Source organism: Pristiophorus japonicus, chromosome 9, assembly GCF_044704955.1.
Source record: "Pristiophorus japonicus isolate sPriJap1 chromosome 9, sPriJap1.hap1, whole genome shotgun sequence".
NCBI lineage: Eukaryota > Metazoa > Chordata > Chondrichthyes > Pristiophoridae > Pristiophorus > Pristiophorus japonicus.
In genome coordinates, this window is record NC_091985.1 from 165,903,118 (window position 1) to 165,926,143 (window position 23,026).

Here is a 23,026-nt window from a genome sequence, read left to right on the forward strand (position 1 = left end):
GTCCACAAGACCTATTTCCTACTCCCTCAGCCACATTCCTACTAAACCACTGACCAGCCAACTTCTTTTCCTGGCCCCCATGCTAGCCAACATTGTAAATGCTTCCCACAACTCAGGCACGATCATCCTTCCCCTTCCAAACCTGTGTCATCTTCCTCACCTTCAAGAAACCCTTTGTCCTTGCAAATAACTGCTCCATCCCCATTCTCCCTTTCCAATCCAAAGTCCTTGAACACATTATCACCTCCCAGATTCATGCATCATCTTTCCCGGGACTCTCTGCTTGAATCAGTTTCAACCCCTCCTCCAGCACCAAAATGGCCCTAACCAAAGTCACATTATCACAGTCAATCACACCCAATCACACCATCTCCTCCAATGCATCTCTTCCATTGGCTAGTTCAGTAGAACTGCCCTCGCGTGGTTCCACTCTTACCTATCCAATTGCAGCAAGAGTATCTCCAGCAATGGTTTCTCTTCCCACCCCCAAACCACCACCTCAGGAGACCCCCCCCCCTCCCCAAGGATCCCCCCACCCCCTTTCCTCTTTTTCATCCGTTTGTCTCCTTGACAACATCATCCAAAGACATGGCATCAGCTTCCACATGTACACTGATGATAACCCAGCTGTACTTCTCCACCGCCTCCATCAGGCTGATGGCCAAACTCCAGACAAGTATCAGGAAGACCAAAGCGATTCTTTTTGGGCCCCGCCACAAACTCTGTATTCTCACCCCATCTCCCCAACCAATGATCAACCTGACTCTTCATACCCTGGTTGTGCTATTCAAGCCCCAGCTGAGTTTCTCACCCTACATCCTCCACAACAACACTCCTCATCTCTCCTTTTTTGGCTCAGCATCCATTCCACCCCTCCCCGCCCACGCCCCCGCCCACCCCCACAACCCCCTCCAACCCCACCCACCTCCACTCCCCCCCCACCCCCCCAACTTCCCCCCCACCCCCCCAACTTCCCCTCCCAACTTCCCCCCCACCCCCCCAACTTCCCCTCCCAACTTCCCCCCCCAACTTCTCCCCCACCCCACCAACTTCCCCCCCACCCCACCAACTTTCCCTCCCAACTACCCCCCACCCCACCAACTTCCCCTCCCAACTTCCCCCCCACCCTCCCCTCCCAACTTCCCCCCCACCCTCCCCTCCCAACTTCCCCCCCACCCTCCCCTCCCAACTTCCCCCCCACCCTCCCCTCCCAACTTCCCCCCCACCCCACCAACTTCCCCTCCCAACTTCCCCCCCCACCCCACCAACTTCCCCCCCACCCCACCAACTCCCCCCACCCGCCACGCAACATCCCCCCACCCCCGCGCAACTTCCCCCCCCCCCAACACTCCTCATCTCTCCTTCTTTGGCTCAGCATCCATTGTACCGCCCCCTCCAGCACACACACCCAACCCCCCCCCCATCCACCTACCTTGTGCCTCTGTGAAATACTGTGGGACATTTATCTATAATTAAAGCTGCTATTTAAATGCAAGTTGTTGCTGTAGCCACATTCTCTGAAACTTTAATCCCAATTTGGTAAAGATTCAGTAAACCGTGTATTAATTGACTTGAAGTACAATGGGCATGTGTCTTTGCTGGATGTAAGTAGCCAACAAGGAATTCAACACCACAGGTTTGAACTGTCATTCAGTCTTCAATAGTTTTTTTTAAGCCAGAGGTGTGAAGAAAAAGCATTAAATTCTTTCCAAAAAGGTGGCTGTACAAATTTGCAAATTTCTGTGGAGTATCTAAAGAAAGAATTTTGGTTCCTGTTCCTGAACCTAATTCAAGTATCAGCCTGGCTCCGTTGGGTAGCACTCTTGGCTCAGTGACAAGGTTGTGGGTTTAAACCTCACACCAGAGACTTGAGGATTTCTAGGTTTTGAGAATTTGGTACATGCAGAATGTTTAAATTCCTTTGGAGAAGCAATGACACCAGCAGCCAGCTCTATACTTGTTATTTTTTCAGTTATAATTAAAGTGATTGGGATTATTATACATCCTATTTTATCATAATGACACAGAACTTTAAAGTCAATATCATCACCGGCATCATAGGCAGTCCCTCTGAATCGAGGAAGACTTGCTTCCACTCTAAAAATTAGTCCTTAGGTGGCTGAACAGTCCAATACGAGAACCACAATTCCAGTCGTTGAGGGAAAGGGTGGGTGGGACTGGTTTGCTGCATGCTCTTTCCGTTGCCTGCGCTTGGTTTCTGCATGCTCTCGGCGACGAGACTCGAGGTGCTCAGCGCCCTCCCGGATGCACTTCCTCCACTTAGGGCGGTCTTTGGCCAGGGACTCCCAGGTGTCAGTGGGGATGTTGCACTTTTATCAGGGAGGCTTTGAGGGTGTCCTTGTAACGTTTTTGCTGCCCACCTTTGACTCGTTTGCCATGAAGGCGTTCCGAGTAGAGCGCTTGCTTTGGGAGTCTCATGTCTGGGATGCGAACACAATGTGGCCTGCCCAGCGGAGCTGATCAAGTGTGGTCAGTGCTTCGATGCTGGGGATGCTGGTCGAGGACGCCAACATTGGTGTCTCTGTCCTCCCAGGGGATTTGCAGGATCTTGCAGTCAATAGGTGAATTGTTCACCTTCAGATTCCAAAGTCATTCTTCATTGAATGAAGACAAAGAAAGAGAAATAACCTGCATCTCAGAAGTCCCAAAATGCTTCACGTGCAATAAACTATTTTGCATTTCAATCACTGCCAGCAAATGCAGCTGCCATTTTGGGTAGAGCACGGTCCCAAAAATAGAGTGAGAAACGACTAATCCATCTGTTTTTGGGAAGTGTTCATTGTGGAATAAATGCAAGGGGGATCGGTTCTTTGGAAAAGATCCCCCTGAATCATCAGAACTGTGTTTAATGGCTCATCCAAAGGATAGCATGTCCAACAATGCAACGCTCCCTCAGTACTGCACTGAAGTGTCAGCTTAGGTTATTCCCTCAAGGCTTGGAGTGGGGCTTGAATCCAAAACCTTCTAACTTAGCGGCAAGAATGCTAGTCAACTGAGCAAAGCTGATACGTGGATTAGACTCCCAGAATCCATTAAGATAGGTAAAATAGGCAACAGGAACCAAAACACAAAGCATCACCAGATTGGTGTGCAGCATGATGTGGAAGGATATTTCTGTAGAAAAATAGTATTTGAGAGACTGGGTGGCTCAATGAAAAAGAAAGACTTGCATTTATATAGGGCCTTTCATGGTTTCTGGGCATCCCAAAGTGCTTTACAGCCAATGAAGTACTTTTCAAGTGTAGTCACTGTGGTAAGGTAGGAAACATGGCAGCCAATTTGCACACAGCAAGGTGATACTTGCCAGATTATCTGTTTTTGGTGATATATATTGAGGGATAAAGATTGGCCAGGACACCAGGGAGAACTCCGCTACTCTTCTTCAAAATAGTGCCGTGGGATCTTTTACATCCACCCGAGAGAGCAGACGGGGCCACGGTTTAACATCGCATTCGAAAAACAGATTAAGCACATTGGGCCCAAGTTTTGGCCTGAGTTGCTCCTATTTTTTTCGAGCAACTAGTTTAGTATGGAGTATCTTAGAAATTACAATTCTCGGCATTTAGTTTGCTCCAGTTCTAGTTAGTTAGAATAGTTTCGTTTTAGTACAGTTTTTTTTCCAAAAGGGGTTGTTACCAGCCACTTATGCCTGTTTTTCAAGGTTAGGCAGCGAAAAGTTACTCCAAACTAACTTAGAACGGAGTACGTGTCGATTTTTATACGCTCAGAAAAACCTTGCCTGCACTTTCGAAATTAGGCGCAGGTAGCGAGAGATGGGGTGGGGGGGGCGGGGGAAGGGAAGTTAGGGGATTTTACAAAGCATTCAACACTGCACTTTTACCAATAAAGAGCCATCATCAATAATAACTGATAAATAAATCAATAAATCAACCAATAAATCAATCAAAAAATTTTTTTAAAAATCAATCAATGAATAAAAAATTAAACGTTTCTACTCACCTACTGCAGCACCAGGAGCCCTCCAACAGCCCGTTGAAGAGCTGGTCGGGCCCTGCCACCGGGGAGGTGTTCAGGCGGGGCCCGCCACCGAAGAGGTGCTGGTCGGGCCCTGCCACTGGGGAGGAGTTTGGGTGGGCCCCGCCGCCGAGGAGGTAAGGGCAGTGGCAAGGGACGGTGAGGCAGGCAGACCACTTGTGCCCGGGATAGGGGCGGCATCCCTTCGGCCAGGGATAGGGTCGCCCGGAGACAGGACGCGCTGGGGGGGCCAGGAGTTACTGCGCACGCGCGCAGACTCCACTGCACACATGCGCAGCTGCCTGCACTCTTTTTAGCCCAGGGCTGTAGCTCCGCCCCCAGCTGCTTGTGCTGCGCTGCATTGACTGTGAAACAAGCCTGCTGGACTCGGAGAATCGCGAGATAAGTTTTAGGCGCCTTTTTTATTCTAAAAAATAGGCGGGCCTCTCGGAGTGCGCCGTTCTGGGAGGACATCCAAACTTGGGCCAATTGTCCTTTCGCCTCAGGAGGTATGGGTTTGAGTCTTGTGGTTATCTCCTCTACGCAGCTTTAAGAGTTTTCAGGGCAACGAGCTTGACCAGCCTTAACATAGGAACATAAGAAATAGGAGCAGGAGTAGGCCATACGGCCTCTCGAGTCTGCTCTGCCATTCAGTAAGATCATGGCTGATCCGATCATGGACTCAGTTCCACTTCCCTGCCCGCTCCCCATAACCCCTTATCGGTTAAGAAACTGTCTATCTCCATCTTAAATTTATTCAATGTCCCAGCTTCCACAGCTCTCTGAGGCAGCGAATTCCACAGATTTATAACCCTCAGAGAAGAAATTCCTCCTCATCTCAGTTTTAAATAGGTGGCCCCTTATTCTAAGATCATGCCCTCTAGTTCTAGTCTCCCCCATCAGTGGAAACATCCTCTCTGCATCCACTTTGTCAAGCCCCCTCATAATTTTATACCTTTCGATAAGTTCACCTCTCATTCTTCTGAATTCCAATGAGTAGAGGCCCAACCTATTCAACCTTTCCTCATAAGTCAACCCCCTCATCTCCGGAATCAACCTAGTGAACCTTCTCTGAACTGCCTCCAAAGCAAGTATATCCTTTCTTAAATATGGAAACCAAAACTGCACGCAGTATTCCAGGTGAGGCCTCACCAATACCTTGTATAACTGTAGTAAGACTTCCCTGCTTTTATACTCCATCCCCTTTGCAATAAAGGCCAAGATTCCACTGACCTTCCTGATCACTTGCTGTACCTGTATACTAACCTTTTGAGTTTCAAGCACCATGACACCCAGGTTCCGCTGTACCGCAGCACTTTGCCATTTTTCTCCATTTAAATAATAACTTGCTCTTTGATTTTTTTCTGCCAAAGTGCATGACCTCACACTTTCCAACATTATACTCCATCTGCCAAATTTTTGCCCACTCACTTAGCCTGTCTATGTCCTTTTGCAGGTTTTTTGTGTCCTCCTCACACATTGCTTTTCCTTCCACTTTTGTATCGTCAGCAAACTTGGCTACGTTACACTCAGTCCCTTCTTTCAAGTCGTTAAGATAGATTGTAAATAGTTGGGGTCTCAGCACTGATCCCTGCGGCACCCCACTAGTTACTGATTGCCAACCTGAGAATGAACCATTAATCCCGACTCTGTTTTCTGTTAGTTAGCCAATCCTCTATCTATGCTAATATATTATCCCTAACCCCATGAACTTTGAAAGTTCCAGTGCTTAGAGACCCACAGTATCCGTACCAGTCTTAGTCAGAGGACAACGGGGATGGTCAGTAGGGAAACGGGAAAAAACTGCATTGGTGCAGTAAGGGGCTTTCTTCTGAGATTAATGAACACTACTCGAATAGAACTAGGGAGCCTCACTCTCCTTATGCTGTCCTTTACCTGGTGTGTAACATCAACAGTGGTGGTAAAAATGGTGGTGGGGGGGGGTGGAGATAACGAGTTCTATTGCCCAGCATGGACTTCTTTTACATTAATTAAGAGGATAACGTTTTTACAGCTAACCTCCCAACTGCACTGTTCCAGATAAGAGAATGGAAGCTGGCAGTCAGAGGGGCAACATAGTAATCTAGGATCCTCCAGGTTAGACATGGGAGATTGCACTGTTGAAAGATAGCTGTTGGCTATTTAAGGTAGACTTTTCCCATTAAGATGTCTATTCTCAGGTCATTTATACTTGCTACATCAACAATTATAGCAATGTTTCCACGTATTCAATGACTGAAAATCGGATCTCCTGTTGAGGGTAAATTGAAAAAAAAACGAGTTGTACTGAAGGTTGTACTCACCTGGTTCTAAGTAACTGCTCTCGTCTTCTGAGGTACTGAGGTCAATACTGGTAGATAGCACAGCAACAAATCCTTCTTTAAACTCCTCAAATTTCACCTGAAAATGTCAATTTTTGGAAGAAAATAAGGACAACAAACTATTGACATCACCAACACAGAAGTTATCAGTTATGATGTGGAATGCACTACTTGAAAGGGGGTGGAAGCAGATTCAATAGTAACTTAGAATAAACTTAGAATTGTATATATACACTTGAAAAGGAAATATTTGCAGGGTCATGGGGAAAGAGCAGGAAAGTGGGACTAATTGGTAGCTCTTTTAAGGAGCTGGCACAGGCACGATGAGCCAATTTGCCTCCTTAAGAACATAACAACATACGAATTAGGAGCAGGAGTAGGCCATTCTGCCCCTCGAGCCTGCTCCGCCATTGAACAAGATCATGGCTGATCTTCTACCTCAACTCCATCTTCCTGCACTATCCCCATATCTCTCGATTCCTTTAATATCCAAAAGTCTATCGATATCGGTCTTGAATATGCTCAACAACTGAGCCTCCCCAACCTTCTGGGGTAGAGAATTCCAAAGATTCACAACCCTCTAAGAAATTTCTCCTCATCTCAGTTCTAAATGGACGACCCGTTATTCTGAGACTGTGACCCCTGGTCCTAGACTCCCCAGCCAGAGCAAACATCCTCCCTGCATCTACACTGTCAAGCCCTGCAAGAATTTTGTATGTTTCAATGAGATCGCCTCTCATTCTTCTAAACTCTAGAGAGTAAGGGAATAAGGAACTATAGGGAACAGGCAGGGAAGTGGACCCGAGTCCATGATCGGATCAGCCATGATCGTATTAAATGGCAGAGCAGGCTCGAGGGGCCGTATGGCCTACTCCTGCTCCTATTTCTTAATATAGGCCTAGTCTACTCAATCTTTCCTCATGGGACAATCCCCCCATCCCAGGAATCAGTCTGGTGAACCTTTTTGTTGCACTCCCTCTATGGCAAATATATCCTTCCTTAGGTAAGGAGACCAAAACTGTACACAATACTCCAGGTGTGGTCTCACCAGGGCCTATACAATTGCAGTAAGACACCTTTACTCTTATACTCAAATCCTCTTGTAATAAAGGCCGACATTTGTTCTCTCCTTCTGTGCTGTAAGATTCTATATCCGGAAGCTTACCCTCAACTGCCCTCCTCTCCTACCACAGGCACTGAGCACCTCCATTCTAGAAGCATCTATTTCAGAGTTAGATCCATGCATGCAAATGATGAGCGCGCTAACACATCACACCAGCCGGAGGAGCAGGTTGCGACGTGTGCATGTATTTAAATACGGTGTAACATTACTTCCCACACACCCACAGGTGGGGCTTACCCTGGCTTGATGGTTGCTGCCCAAAAGTGTCTGCAGTAGAAGAGGGATCTGGGCCTCCAGGTGAAGCTTTTGGCACAGCTCAGTCAGCTCCTCCTGGTCCAGGTATCCGGTCCCTGTGGTATCGCAGCTGTCGAACACATCCTTGAGCTGTGACACGTACTTGTTCTGTTCTGCTTTATCCATCCCATAGCACCACCCAGCTACAGAGGGGAATTAAGAGTTGGCCAGAGGTTAAAGTGTTGGGATTATCCTGCCCCAGAAGAAGAAGAAGAATACAACAACAAGCGAGATCTTTAAATCAATGCATTGCTATTTTTTTTAAACCACAAACAGAATTACACAAAGGTTCCCAAACTGGAGGACCTTAGGAGATCCCAAAGCACTTCACAGCCAATGAAGTACATTTGAAGTGTAGACACGGTTGTAATGATGGAAACGCAGCAGCCAATTTGCGCACAGCAAACTCCCACAAACAGCAATGTGATAATGACCAGAGAATCTGTTTTAATGATGTTGGTTGTGATATAAATATTGACCAGGACACCAGGGAGAACGCCCCACAGCTCTTCTTCGAAATAGTGCCAAGTGGTCTTTTACATGCACCAGAGAGGACAGATGAGGCTTCGGTTTAACACCTCATCCGATAGATGGCACCTTTGACAGTGCAGCACCCACTCAGTACTGTATTCCCTGACCAGTGCTAAAACGTTACTCGAGAACAGTGCTCAAACATTACTCCCAGAACGGTGCTCAAACATTACTCCCAGAACGGTGCTCAAACATTACTCCCAGAACGGTGCTCAAACATTACTCCCAGAACAGTGTTCACACAGCTTTGGTCAACATGATGGCGAAACCTTGACCACAGAAGGGCACTTTGCGCTGGTTACACTTAGACCGACTATGATCCCATCCCAAGAAGTACGTAATTACATGTACTTTTACACTGTGGATTACTGATCTCAAATAAGCAGTTTGATTTTCTCTCTGATTTTTGCCAACGTATTTTCCCATTTCTTCCCTCCTCCTCTCAGCTGCAATATGGTCCCTCAGCCAACTGAGCACTCTGGGGGTCTTTATTCAACTGACCATTTTGTCACGTGCAAATCTAAATGCGAGTGTGGACTGCTATTCTATCACAGAGGGCATCGCGGCTGAGCCCGATCCTGTCGTCATTCGCTATACACGCACCCTCACTCTCAGCGGAGGACAGTTGGAAACCCCAAACCCATCTTCGCCCTCCTCAGCTGAGGGGTGTTGAAGCCCTCCACCCTCCCCCCACCCAAGATACACTGTTGGAGACCAACTAGTTCAGCACATGATCCAAGACCATCCCTGGGAACCTCTGGTCTGTACGGCCGGGTCTTAATGGAAAAAGACATCAGGCAGCTTTTAACCTACATCCCTAGACAGATTGTTCAAATTACTAATCCCTAGCGAGCAATTTGGTGATTCTTAGCTAACCAACTCGAAGGTACATTTTGTCGAAACATAATGCTAGCTGATTGATTTATTGTCAGCCAATTCCCACTGACCATGACGTTTGCTACAGAAAACATCCGGGGCTCAGATTCATGCTCCTCCTTTCAGCTTGGCGATGCGGGGAAATTAATAAATGCAAAACAAAAAAAAAGACGAAGAAACTATTGCTCCTTAAGAGAATTCAGTTAGAAGGGGATGGTTTTAAAAATTATTTAAGCAAGTGCTTCCTGCACTGCAAAACCGGTAACTGGGTTAAATTTGTGCTATGAGTTAGTGTGTTGCAAAGTATTGCACCATCTCGCCCCCAAGATCTAATTAAAATAATAACTTCAAACTATGAAAGGTTACCATATGTTTTTAATATTTTAACTGATGATAGACCATATAGTTTAATATTTTCATATTATTTGAAAAACTCAACGTCCTTGAATCTCCCTATAGCTCAGTGCAATGTAAAATGTTGTGGTTTATTGCATGTGTATGTATATACTGCTTTCCTACACTGCTTTCATCCTCGACTCCGGGGGACTGCCCAAGAAGGACACTGCTTTAACTACACAAGGTACAAGAAAGCAATCAATTAAAAAGAACAAGTTAACGCATGTGTTTACTTAAAACCACATGGAAAAATTATTTTAAACGTGGAAGAAATATATATTTTTTTTAATTCGTTCACAGGATGTGGGCATCGCTGGCAAGGCCAGCATTTATTGCCTATCCCGAATTGCCCTTGAGAAGATGGTGGTGAGCCGCCTTCTTGAACCGCTGCAGCCCGTGTGGTGATGATACTCCTACAGTGCTTTTAGGGAGGGAGTTCCAGGATTTTGACACAGCAACGATGAAGGAACGGGCGATATATTTCCAAATCAGGATGTTGTGTGAATTGGAGGTGAACGTGGAGGTGATGGTGTTCCCATGCGTCTGCTGCACTCGTCCTTCTAGGTGGTAGAGGTCGCGGGTTTGGGAGGTGCTGCCGAAGAAGCCTTGGCGAGTTTCTACAGTCCATCTTGTAGATGGTACACACTGCAGACATGGTGCGCCGGTGGTGGAGGGAGTGAATGTTTGAGGTGGTGGATGGGGTGTCGATCAAGTGGGCAGCTTTGTCCTGGATAGTGTCGAGCTTCTTGAGTTTTGTTGGAGCTGCACTCATCCAGACAAGTGCAAAGTATGCCATCGCACACCTGACGTGCCTTGTAGATGGTGGAAAGGCTTTGGGGAGTCAGGAGGTGAGACACTCGCCGCAGAATACCCAGCCTCTGACCTGCTCTTGTTGCCACAGTATTTATGTGGCTGGTCCAGTTAAGTTTCTGGTCAATGGTGACCCCCAGGATGTTGATGGTTGGGGGATATGCTGACTATATAAGTTTATATAGCATCATCAACATAATAAAACATGCCAAGGTGCTTCACAGGAGCGTTAGCAAACAAAGTTTGACACCGAGCCACGCAAGGAGATATTACAGCAGATTGATCAAAAAGGTAGACTTTAAGGAGGGTTTTAAAGGAGGAAAGAGGGGTAGAGAGGCAGAGAGGTTTAGGGAGGGAATTTCAGAGCATGGGGTCTCAGCAGCTGAAGGCCCGGCCACCAATGGTGGAGCCACTTGCAAAGATACGCATAAACCAGGAAGGTCCTAGATTCGATCACTAGTCTGTGCCAATCTCAAGAGAGGGCAAGGGCGTTACAATTATCTTCAGGTTGCACAAGGGGGAGGGAAGAGCGCTCACTTCTGATCACAGTACAGTGATCCCCTTCCCTTCAATGAAAACTGTGCAAACAGGAAGTAAGGAGCAGGATCAGGCTTCTCTGCAACAGCCCAACACTCGCTGTGTTCACTCAAACCTGAAAACAGCCACTTAGATCAAGTACGAGAGGGCTGCCACTGCCTGATCATCGAACACCAGTAGGACTCACTGCTTCCAGGACAGAAGCAGCGAATGAGGTAAAACCAGGGTGAAACTGTTTTTAATTTAAACTAAGAAAGTTTTAAGGAGAGCCAAGACATATTGCATATTCATTTTAGAACACTGATCTTCAAGGAAAACAAATCCGGCAAGTACATTTTATTTAAGTAAATACTAATTTAGTCCCTGTAATTCTTTGAGGATGTAACGAACAGGGTGGATAAAGGGGAACCAGTGGATATGGTGTATTTGGACTGCCAGAAGACATTTAACAAGGTGCCACATAAAAGGTCACTGCACAAGATAAAAGTTCACGGGGTTGAGGGTAATATATTAGCATGGATAGAGGATTGGCGAACGAACAGAAAACAGAGAATCGGGATAAATGGTTCATTCTCGGATTGGCAATCAGTAACCAGTGGGGTGTCACAGGGATCAGTGCTGGAACCCCAACTATTTACAATCTATATTAACGACTTGGAAGAAGGGACAGAGTGTAACGTAGCCAAGTTTGCTGACTATGTATGTGTGAGGAGGACACATCTGCAAAAGGACATAAGACAGACTAAGTGAGTGGGCAAAAATTTGGCAGATGGAGTATAATGTTGGAACTTTGGCAGAAAAAAATCAAAGAGCAAGTTATTATTTAAATGGAGAAAGACTGCAAAGTGCTGCAGTACAGCAGGACCTGGGGGTACTTGTGCATGAAACACAAAAGGTTACTCTTGTGTTCCTAACACAGATGAGGCTACACACAGGGAGGTTAAAGTAACAGTGACCTCAATCTTTAATAAGACACTCCAGAGTGAGGAACAGGCCTTAGGGGCTGGCTTATAAACAGTGCTCCCAAGGGATGCTGGGATCCCTTGGGACTTCAGGGGATGAGCTCCCTGGTGCGGAACATGGGAATGCATGCTTTACAGATACACAACAGTTAGTATGCAGGTACAGCAAGTAATTAGGAAGGCCAATGGAATCTTGGCCTTTATTACAAAGGGGATGGAGTATAAAAGCAGGGAAGTCTTGCTACAGCTATATAATGTATTATTGAGGCCACTGCGTGCAGTTTTGGTTTCCATATTTACGAAAGGATATACTTGCTTTGGAGGCAGTTCAGAGAAGGTTCACTAGGTTGATTTCGGGGATGAGGGGGTTGACTTATGAGGAAAGGTTGAGTAGGTTGGGCCTCTACTCATTGGAATGCAGAAGAATGAGAGGTGGTCTTATCGGAAGATATAAGATTATGAGGGAGCTTGACAAGGTGGATGCAGAGAGAATGTTTCCACTGTTGGGGGAGAATCGAACTAGAGGGCATTATCTTAGAATAAGGGGTCGGCTGTTTAAAACTGAGATGAGAAGGAATTTCTTCTCTCAGAGGGTTGTAAATCTGTGGAATTTGCTGCCTCAGAGAGATGTGGAAGCTGGGACATTGAATAAATTTAAGACAAAAATAGACAGTTTTTTTAATAAGGGGTTATGGGGAGCGTGCAGGGAAGTAGAGCTGAGTCCATAATCAGATCAGCCATGATCTTATTGAATATCGAGGGGCCGTATCTGTAGATTGAGTAGGCTGGGTCTTTACTCTTTGGAGTTCAGAAGGATGAGGGGTGATCTTATAGAAACATTTAAAATAATGAAAGGGATAGACAAGATAGAGGCAGAGAGGTTGTTTCCACTGGTCGGGGAGACTAGAACTAGGGGGCACAGCCTCAAAATACGGAGGGGCCAATTTAAAACCGAGTTGAGAAGGAATTTCTTCTCCCAGAGGGTTGTGAATCTGTGGAATTCTCTGCCCAAGGAAGCAGTTGAGGCTAGCTCATTGAATGTATTCAAGTCACAGATTTTTAACCAATGAGGGAATTAAGGGTTACGGAGAGCGGGCGGGTAAGTGGAGCTGAGTCCACGGCCAGATCAGCCACTATCTTGTTAAATGGCGGAGCAGGCTCGAGGGGCTAGATGGCCTACTCCTGTTCCTAATTCTTATGTTCTTATGTTCTTATGTATCGCCTACTCTTGTTCCTATTTCTTATGTTCTTATGTTCTTATAAATTGCTTTTGGCGGTTTAAGCAATTTTCTTGTCCTGCAGAGAATTATTCCCCCTTTGTACAGGGCCAGTAAATTTCATCCCAACAGCGTTTGTCTGGCTGCAGTAACAAATGGCAGACAGCTGGCAGACAAGAGAGGTAACTCGGGATCAGATAAAACAGAATGGAAAGGATAGCCAGCCAGAAAAAATGAACAAATACAAGGTATTTTTCGTGAGAAAACTACATTTCCAAGCATACAAAACAAAGACTGCCATTTTTAAAGTGTCAACTGTGGCCCAGTGGAGGCACTCTTGCCTCTGAGTCACAAGGTTATTTCCACTGCTGAAGCCTTCATCCATGCCTTTGTTACCTCTAGTCTGGACTACTCTAACTCACTCCTGGCTGGCCTCCCACATTCTACCCTTCCTTAAACTTGAGGTCATCCAAAACTCGGCAGCCCATGTCCTAACTCGCATCAAGTCCCGCTCACCCATCACCCCTGTGCTTGCTGACCTACATTGGCTCCCGGTTAAACAATGCCTCAATTTCAAAATTCACATCCTTGTTTACCAATCCCTCCATGGCCTCACCTCTCCCTATCTCTGTAATCTCTTTCAGCCTCACAACCACACGAGATGTCTACGTTCCTCAAATTCTGCCCTTTTGAGCATTCCTGATAATAACTGCTCAACCATTAGTGGCCATGCCTTCAGCTGCCTGGGCCATAATCTCTGGAACTCTCTCCCTAAACCTCTCCGCTCTCTACCTCTCTTTCCTCCTTTAAGACGCTCCTTAAAACCTACCTCTTTGACCAAGCTTTTGGTCATCTGCTGTAATTTCTTCTTATGCGGCTCAGTGTTAAATGTATTTGTTTTGTCTTATACCGCTGTGAAGCACCTTGGGACATTTTGCTACATAAATAAAAGTTGGTGTTGTTGTTCAAAATCTAGGCTGGCACTGCGGTGTAGTACTGAGGGAGTACTGCATTGTCGGAGTGCCGTCTTTCGGATGAGACGTTAAACCTGTCTTGCCCGCTCAGGTAGACATAAAAGATTCGTGGCACTCTGCAGAAATGCAGGGGTTTCTCCTCAAACCCTGGTTAATATTTATCCCTCAACGAAGATCACTTCAAAAAATTATCTGGTTATTTATTTAATTACTGTTTGTGAGACAAATTGATTGCTGTCTTTCCTACATTACAGTAACTACACTTCAAAAGTACTTCATTGGCTGTAAAGCACTTTGCGACATCCTGAGGTCATGGAAGGCGCTATATAAATGCAAGTCTTTCCTTTTTTTCCTACCATTTGAGCTTGTGTTTTTTTTAATGTATTTTCTGCAGTTGTTTCACAGGAACTCCCAACTCTATTATTAGTTTGTCACACAACTTGTGTCAAGCAATATTTTTAATCTTTGTTTGCGTGTCGAGTCATTTCCTCGTTCTTCTAAGCCTCCACATCCCGTGCGCCATTTCAGGCTGAGAGGATGGGTTCATACTTGTGCCTTGACTACAAGTGTCAGAAGACTATTTAGCCATGGGGTCCAACAGACAAACCCAATCACATCCTCAACCAGCATTGACATACTCACCTCAAACAGGGTGTTGCTGGATAGTACTAATCGTGTGCAGGAGTTCTGGTTGAATTTTCTACACTGTACTGCACCTTCGGTCAATCGTACCAACCTCCAGCTAAGGTCAGATAACTAAGCTCAGACTGGGAACAACAACTTACATTTATATAGCACCTTTAACATAGCAAAATGGCCCAAAGCGCTTCACAGGAGTGTAATAGACACCGAGCCAAAGAAGGAAACATTAGCACAGGTGACTAAAAGCTTGGTCAAAAATTTAGATTTTAAGGAGCGTCTTAAAGGAGAGAGAGAGGTGATGAGGCGTAAAGGTTTAGGGATGGAATTCCAAAGCTTCGGGCCCAGACGGCTAAAGGCACGACCACCAGTGGGGGATGCACAAGAGGCCAGAGTTGGAGGAACACAGAGTTCTCGGAGTTGTACGGCTGGAGGAGGTTACAGAGATAGGGAGGGGTGAGGCCATAGAGAGATTGGAACACAAGGATGAGTATTTTAATGTAACTAGAACCAGCTCACTAACACAGGTATAGCGCCAACATTCCTGATGTACAACAGCTGCCAATACTGTAGTGCCATTTTTTTTTTAAAGCTACATTATAAATCATCAAAACTCAAGTTAAAAAATTGCAATTTTCATCAGCTACACGGAGTGGCTTTCAATTTGATTCTTTAGATTAGATGACTAACACACATTACAGTAAACAATTACAGTGGAGAGTCCATTCATCCACCATGATATCAAAATTCTTTGTTAAACCTTCGACAAATAGACACTTTAAAATCAATCAAATTCTAGTATTCAGAAAGCTACGGGTATTTACATATTTGTTGGAAGTCCTAAAGCACTTACAGACATGGGCCAAGATTCTCTGCTATTCTCCAGGATTTTATATATTATATTTCTTGCTTGGCATTTGATTCTCTGAAGAAAAAAAACCATATAGGGTCTTGTACATGTTCTCTAAGACTCTGAACTATTTTAACATCAGAAGCATAATTGGAAACAAACTGAAGAGGCCAAGGAAAAGAAAATCACAAATGTTTCTTATTGTAACCTTAGATCAAGATATCGTTTATATTATTACACTCGTACTCAGTTGTGTGTCTGCATGCAGTGAACACACAGTGGGAAACAAAGGGGTTAAATAAATCAAGGCAAAACATAAAATTGATTCCGTAATATGCAGGAAAAAACCTAATCTTGGTTTCAGAATACTGCTGTACTTTTATGGGGTAAAATTTCACCTTTTAAAAGAAAGATGGAAGAATGCCCACATTTTTCCATAATTAAATGGTCCACTAACAAAATTACAGAAAAAACATTTCTTAGTAACTTGTGATATCAGAACATAATTTTGCTTGCATGTCATTACAGCGACAAGTATGTGCATGTACCGTGCCGAGAATTCTTTTACAAACTTTGGCAAATAGGCACTTTATTTGACATAATATTTTGCACTCTCAAATCTACGGGAATTTGTAAATTTATTGAGAAATACTTTGTTTCTAAAATAAAATTCTCTAACGGATTTTATAATGGTGCAATTTTTCCTTGGCTTTTAATTCCTTGAAAATTTGTTTTGCGTCTATCAAAGACCCTAAGCTATTTCAACGTCAAGGAGATATAAAAGGATCATTTACTCCCATTACATGCAATGGCAAAACTCTTGAGGGTGCAATTCTATTGCCACTTTTGTATAAATGTTACACAGCTTTTTGGGGTGTCACATCCGTGCAACAGTGGCAGTATAACTCAGGAGACATGGGGAGCACACGAGGAACAATACAAAACCCTTCGAGCATGCAGAAAACAAGCGCAGGCAGCGGAAGGAGCGTGCGGCAAACCAGTCCCACCCACCCATCCTTTCCCTCAACGACTATCTGCCCCACCTGTGACAGGGACTGTGGCTCTCGTATCGGACTGTGCAGTCACCTAAGAACTCACTTTTGGAGTGGAAGCAAATCTTCCTCGATTTCAGGGGACTGCCTGTGATCTCACACCAAATACAACTGGCACCGAGTGCAGTATAACTCCTGCCTGGAACACACTATAGGGGTGCTGCGTTACTTTTTTTTTAAAGTAGCTCGAATCCATTGGGATGTTTGATCATGGGGTCAGTAATTGTGAGAAAACTGAACCTCAAGTGTTTTTTTTAAATTAAAACAAGAAAAATTCTGACAGACTGAACTTCAAAGTTTGGGAATAATGGCAACTCGCCCAGTTAAAATGCACAGAGGTTCATTTAGCAACGGGTTACAGCACATTTGTAGTCTGTCCGCTTGGATTCCTGTTTGATTGCAGCAAACCCCAAGTACTTTGAGGTGTTACACAGACAGATAAATAGGACAGGTTTTTCGCTCGGATAAAGAGGACATCCCATCGCCCGCCATTAAAAGCCCAATGCAGGAGACGCGCAGGGAATTGGCTGGGTGCAATTATCTTCAAAATATAGTACCTGAAAAATAAAAATTCAAGGAAAGTGAAGGTTTCCAGTCACAAACCTCACGGAGAACAGGAAAAGAAGTCTCTTTAAATCCTTTCCAGACAGCGTGTTGGGGGTGAGGGGGCAGACAACGCTTCACCATGGGAACCGAACCGATCGACTTAAAGCGAGCTCATAAATATGTCGGAAGCTTAATATTATTACTCATTCTTTAAAATGCAATCGGGAACGGAGAAAGGGGAAAAAACTTTTATTTTAAAAAAAGAAAAAAAATCTTACCGCTTTTTTCCCACCTCACTTTATTTTCTTCCCCCAAACTCTCTCTCTCATGCCCTGGTACTGGGTGCCGGCGAGGCTGATCCCTCCATTGTATCCTGTGTGTGGAGTCGGGCAGCTATCGCAGGGAGCAGACGAGCTGATACTCTGCCGCTTGGTTACAATGTAGCGGGTGAGTGTTGCTCTTCACCATTCAATCAAACCCAGCTCGTCACCACTGCACTCCAGCAAGTGTCAACCAACTTCCCCCCTCCAAACCACCAGAACAGCAACGAGGCAAACCCATCCTGCCCTTTCCTAATTGCAACCCCTACTGGCTGGGAGGAATATTACTTGCAAGATATATATTTTTTACATATGTGTGAAATTCTCATTTATATAGTGGAGAGGGGCTTGGTTTACACGAATAAAGAGGTATCCGCTGTGGCTCAATGGGTAGAAGCCTCGCCTCTGAGTTATCAGAGGCAGTCCCTCGGAATCGAGAAAGACTTGCTTCCACTCTCAGCATGAGTCCTTAGGTGGCTGAACAGTCCAATACAACTCTTTTGTAGTGAACAAATTAAACATTTAAATCGAGTGCACTCCAAACATTTTTCCAGGCCCTTTTTTTGTGTTTTTTGGGCTCTAAAACATAAATATATACAAGTGCCCCCTATAAAAGGGGAGGGGGACACTAAAACCGGCAATAAAACAAATTAAACTTTAAAACATATAAAATCAAATTAAAATTTGGTTGCCGGGGCAGTCCAATACAAGAACCACAGTCTCTGACACAGGTGGGACAGACAGTCATTGAGGAAAGGGGCGGGCAGGGAGCCTGGTTTGCCACACACTCCTTCCGCTGCCTGCGCTTGATTTCTGCATGCTCTCGGCGACGATACTCGAGGAGCTCAGCGCCCTCTCGGATGCACTTCCTCCACTTAGGGCGGTCTATGGCCAAGGACTCCCAGGTGTCAGTGGGGATGTCGCACTTTATCAGGGAGGCTTTGAGGGTATCCTTGTAACGTTTCCTCTGCCCATCTTTGGCTCGTTTAGTAGTAATATTAGGCAGTCCCTCGTATAGAGGATGACCAGCTTCCACGCCAAAAATGGATGAGTTCACAGGTGTTTTGATGAGGGACCTGACAATCTAGGTCCCGAACTACATACTAAAGGGTGGAAGATGCCTGTGCGTGGATTCTTTTAAAGTGGGGTGGTCGTTGCACACCAGCCACTACACGGGCTTGACAGAGCTAGGTCTTGATCCAGTGGCAAGGGTTAACCAAGACGACTGGAGACTGCTCTGCTGCATGGACCTAGTGCGCACGCATGCTCCTACTATCCATAGATCGCAGTGTAGGCCGGCCCGTGCTGCCCCTGGGCCCTCGCCTCTTTTAGGTCCTTACATGAATAAAGAGGTATCAGCTGTGGCTCAATGGGTAGCAGCCTCACCTCTGAGTCAGAAGGTTGTGGGTTCAAGTCTCCCAAAAATTAGGCTCACAGTGCAGTGCTGAGGGAGAGTTGCACTGTCGGAGGTGCCATCTTTCAGATGAGATGTTAAACCGAGGTCCCGTCTGCTCTCTCAAGTGGATGTAAAAGATCCCATGGCATTATTTCAAAGAAGAGTAGGGAGTTATCATCCCCTGTGTCCCGGTCAATATTTATCGCTCAATCAACATAACAAAAAAAACAGATTATCTGCTGTTTGTGGGAGCTTGCTGTGTGCAATTGGCTACCTTTCCTACATTGCAGCAGTGACTACATTCCAAAAGTACTTCATTGGCTGTAAAGCACTTTGAGACGTCCGGTGGTCGTAAAAGGTGCTATATAAATCCAAGTTTTTCTTTTTATAAGTGTTCTATTTCGAATGAGATGTTAAACCGAGGTCCCGTCTGCTCTCTCAGGTGGATGTAAAAGACCCCATGGCACTATTTTGAAGAGCAGGGGAGTTCTCCCCGGTGGCCTGGCCAATATTTATCACTCATTGATGCAGACTATAGATATACTCTCTGTGTAGTCACTGTATAGTTGCATAAGGGGGTGGAGACTTGTTACCTGATGTACTTTCAATAAGGTTTACACTGTGTATATACTATGCTGGCACCACTAGAGGGTGCAACTGGTGGGGACCGGGGTTTCCTGCCCCTGTGGCAGAGGCTGTCCACCAGAGGGCATTGCGGTGGGAGACCTGAGGGTCACCTGCATAGGTGTGCAGGGCCCAGTATAAAAGGCTGCCCACCATGCTTGTGCCTCACTCTGGAGTTATGAATAAAGGACCAAGGTCACTACAGTTTGAGTAAAACACATTGCCTCGTGGAGTCATTCATGAGTGCATTACAGACATAATAATTATCACATTGTTGTTTGTGGGACCTTGATGTGCGCAAATTGGTTTCTTTATTTCTTTCCTTCTTTCTATCTGAACTTGTATTTATAAAACGCTTTTTGCAACTGTAAAGCAAGTAAGCACTTTTGAATTGTAATCATTGTTGTTAATGTAGGAAACTATTTTAAAATGAAGCTGCAGGACAATTTGCATTTATATATAAGCACCTTTAACTTCGCCGAAGCAAGGAGATATTAGGAAGGGGTCAAAAAGGTGGGTTTTATACAAGCTCTTAAGGGGTCTGGACAAGTGGAGAGGTTTAGGGAGGGAATTCCAGAGAATAGGACCCGAGCAGCTGAAGGCATAGCCGCCGATGGTGAGCAAAGGGAGGGAGGTATTCACAAGAGGTCAAAGTCAGAGGATCAGAGTTTGGGCATGGGGTTATTGGGCTGCAGGAGTTTCCCATTGATGGGAGGAGTGAGGCCATGGAAGGATTTAAATACAAAGATGAGAATTTTTAATTTGATGCCTTGGAGGCAGGGAGGCAATGAGATCAAAGAAGATAAAGGGTTTGGGACAAGCAGGACTTGGCTCAAGTGTGCAGAATTTCAAACAATTTGGAGTTCATGGAGGATCTGAGATCAGTATAGAAACCACTGGAGCAATCCAGTCTGATGTGACAAAGGCGTGTATGAGGGTTTCAGCAGTAGATGGCCTGGGGCAGTGACAGTGACAGGAAATGTTGCAGAAGTAACGGAGAGGATATGAGGTCTGAACAGGACGCCGAGGCTGTGAACAGTCTGGTTCAACATGAGACAGTGGCTGGGGAGGAGGTTGGAATCAATTACAAAGAAGCAGAATGTGTGGAAGTGGCCAAAGGGAATGGCTCTGGTCTTCACAATGCTCAGCTGGAATAATCCAAGGTTTATCCAATACTAGATTTCCCACAAACAGTCTGACAGCACAGAGGTAGCGCAGGGGGTCAAGAAGGGTGGTGGGGAGATAGAGCTGAATGCCATCGGGATTGAAAGAAAGAACTATCACAAGCTGAGGGCCTCCCAAAGTGTTTTACAGCCAATGAAGTACTTTTTCAGTGTAGTCATTGTTGCAGTGTCGGAAAGAGTCCACATCTACTGATTATGTTGCTGAGGGACATATAGATGAAGAGGAGGAGTGGGCCATGGGTAGATTCTTGGGGGGGGGGGGGAATGGGCTTGAGGAGAATTAGCATAGGAACAGGAATAGGGCATTCATCCCCTCAAGCCTGTTCCGTTTGTGAGTAGAAATGTTTTCTAATTTCACTCCTGAAAGATCTGGCTCTAATTTTTAGATTATGCCCCATAGTCCACAAATCCCCAACCAGTGGAAATAGTTTTTCTCTATCTACCCTATCTGTTCCCCTTAATATTTTGTAAACTTCAATCAGATCACTCCTTAACCTTCTAAATTCTAGAGAATACAACCCTAATTTGTGTAATATCGCCTCTTAACTTAACCCTTGAAGTCCGGGTATCATGTTGGTAAATTTACGCTGCACTCCCTCCAAGGCCAATATATCTTTCCTAAGGTGTTGTGTCCAGAATTGCTCACGGTACATAGAAACATAGAAACATAGAAAATAGGTGCAGGAGTAGGCCATTCGGCCCTTCTAGCCTGCACCGCCATTCAATGAGTTCATGGCTGAACATTCAACTTCAGTACCCCATTCCTGCTTTCTCGCCATACCCCTTGATCCCCCTAGCAGTAAGGACCTCATCTAACTCCTTTTTGAATATATTTAGTGAATTGGCCTCAACAACTTTCTGTGGTAGAGAATTCCACAGGTTCACCACTCTCTGGGTGAAGAAGTTCCTCCGCATCTCGGTCCTAAATGGCTTACCCCTTATCCTTAGACTGTGACCCCTGGTTCTGGACTTCCCCAACATTGGGAACATTCTTCCTGCATCTAACCTGTCTAACCCCGTCAGAATTTTATATGTTTCTATGAGGTCCCCTCTCATTCTTCTGAACTCCAGTGAATACAAGCCCAGTTGATCCAGTCTTTCTTGATAGGTCAGTCCCGCCATCCCGGGAATCAGTCTGGTGAACCTTCGCTGCACTCCCTCAATAGCAAGAATGTCCTTCCTCAGGTTAGGAGACCAAAACTGTACACAATACTCCAGGTGTGGCCTCACCAATGCCCTGTACAACTGTAGCAACACCTCCCTGCCCCTGTACTCAAATCCCCTTGCTATGAAGGCCAACATGCCATTTGCTTTCTTAACCGCCTGCTGCACCTGCATGCCAACCTTCAATGACTGATGTACCATGACACCCAGGTCTCTTTGCACCTCCCCTTTTCCTAATCTGTCACCATTCAGATAATAGTCTGTCTCTCTGTTTTTACCACCAAAGTGGATAACCTCACATTTATCCACATTATACTTCATCTGCCATGCATTTGCCCACTCACCTAACCTATCCAAGTCGCTCTGCAGCCTCACAGCATCCTCCTCGCAGCTCACACTGCCACCCAACTTAGTGTCATCCGCAAATTTGGAGATACTACATTTAATCCCCTCATCTAAATCATTAATGTACAGTGTAAACAGCTGGGGCCCCAGCACAGAACCTTGCGGTACTCCACTAGTCACTGCCTGCCATTCTGAAAAGTACCCATTTACTCCTACTCTTTGCTTCCTGTCTGACAACCAGTTCTCAATCCATGTCAGTACACTACCCCCAATCCCATGTGCTCTAACTTTGCACATCAATCTCTTGTGTGGGACCTTGTCGAACGCCTTCTGAAAGTCCAAATATACCACATCAACTGGTTCTCCCTTATCCACTCTACTGGAAACATCCTCAAAAAATTCCAGAAGATTTGTCAAGCATGATTTCCCTTTCACAAATCCATGCTGACTTGGACCTATCATGTCACCTCTTTCCAAATGCACTGCTATGACATCCTTAATAATTGATTCCATCATTTTACCCACTACCGATGTCAGGCTGACCGGTCTATAATTCCCTGTTTTCTCTCTCCCTCCTTTTTTAAAAAGTGGGGTTACATTGGCTACCCTCCACTCCATAGGAACTGATCCAGAGTCAATGGAATGTTGGAAAATGACTGTCAACGCATCCACTATTTCCAAGGCCACCTCCTTAAGTACTCTGGGATGCAGTCCATCAGGCCCTGGGGATTTATCGGCCTTCAATCCCATCAATTTCCCCAACACAATTTCCCGGCTAATAAGGATTTCCCTCAGTTCCTCCTCCTTACTAGACCCCCCGACCCCTTTTATAACCGGAAGGTTGTTCGTGTCCTCCTTCGTGAATACCG

General features: G+C 45.4%; 1 protein-coding gene across 8 annotated transcripts in view; it reads right to left on the reverse strand.

Moving 5' to 3' along the window:
• The window catches only part of ninl (ninein-like), a 148,453-nt gene that overhangs the window by 112,919 nt on the left and 12,508 nt on the right, over nucleotides 1-23,026 (reverse strand). For 3 of the 8 annotated variants that reach the window (XM_070890051.1, XM_070890057.1, XM_070890058.1), the window contains exons 1-3: nucleotides 17,403-18,138; nucleotides 7,678-7,877; nucleotides 6,300-6,396 (exon numbers count right to left, since the gene is read on the reverse strand). In XM_070890051.1, coding sequence (XP_070746152.1) covers nucleotides 6,300-6,396; nucleotides 7,678-7,860 — 280 coding nt within the window. In that variant the 5' untranslated portion in view covers nucleotides 7,861-7,877; nucleotides 17,403-18,138. Of the gene's footprint in view, nucleotides 1-6,299; nucleotides 6,397-7,677; nucleotides 7,878-15,529; nucleotides 16,426-17,402; nucleotides 18,139-18,830; nucleotides 19,094-21,200; nucleotides 21,282-23,026 lie in introns of those variants that run through there. The other 5 variants (XM_070890056.1, XM_070890054.1, XM_070890053.1 and 2 more) reach the window with 5 other exon arrangements.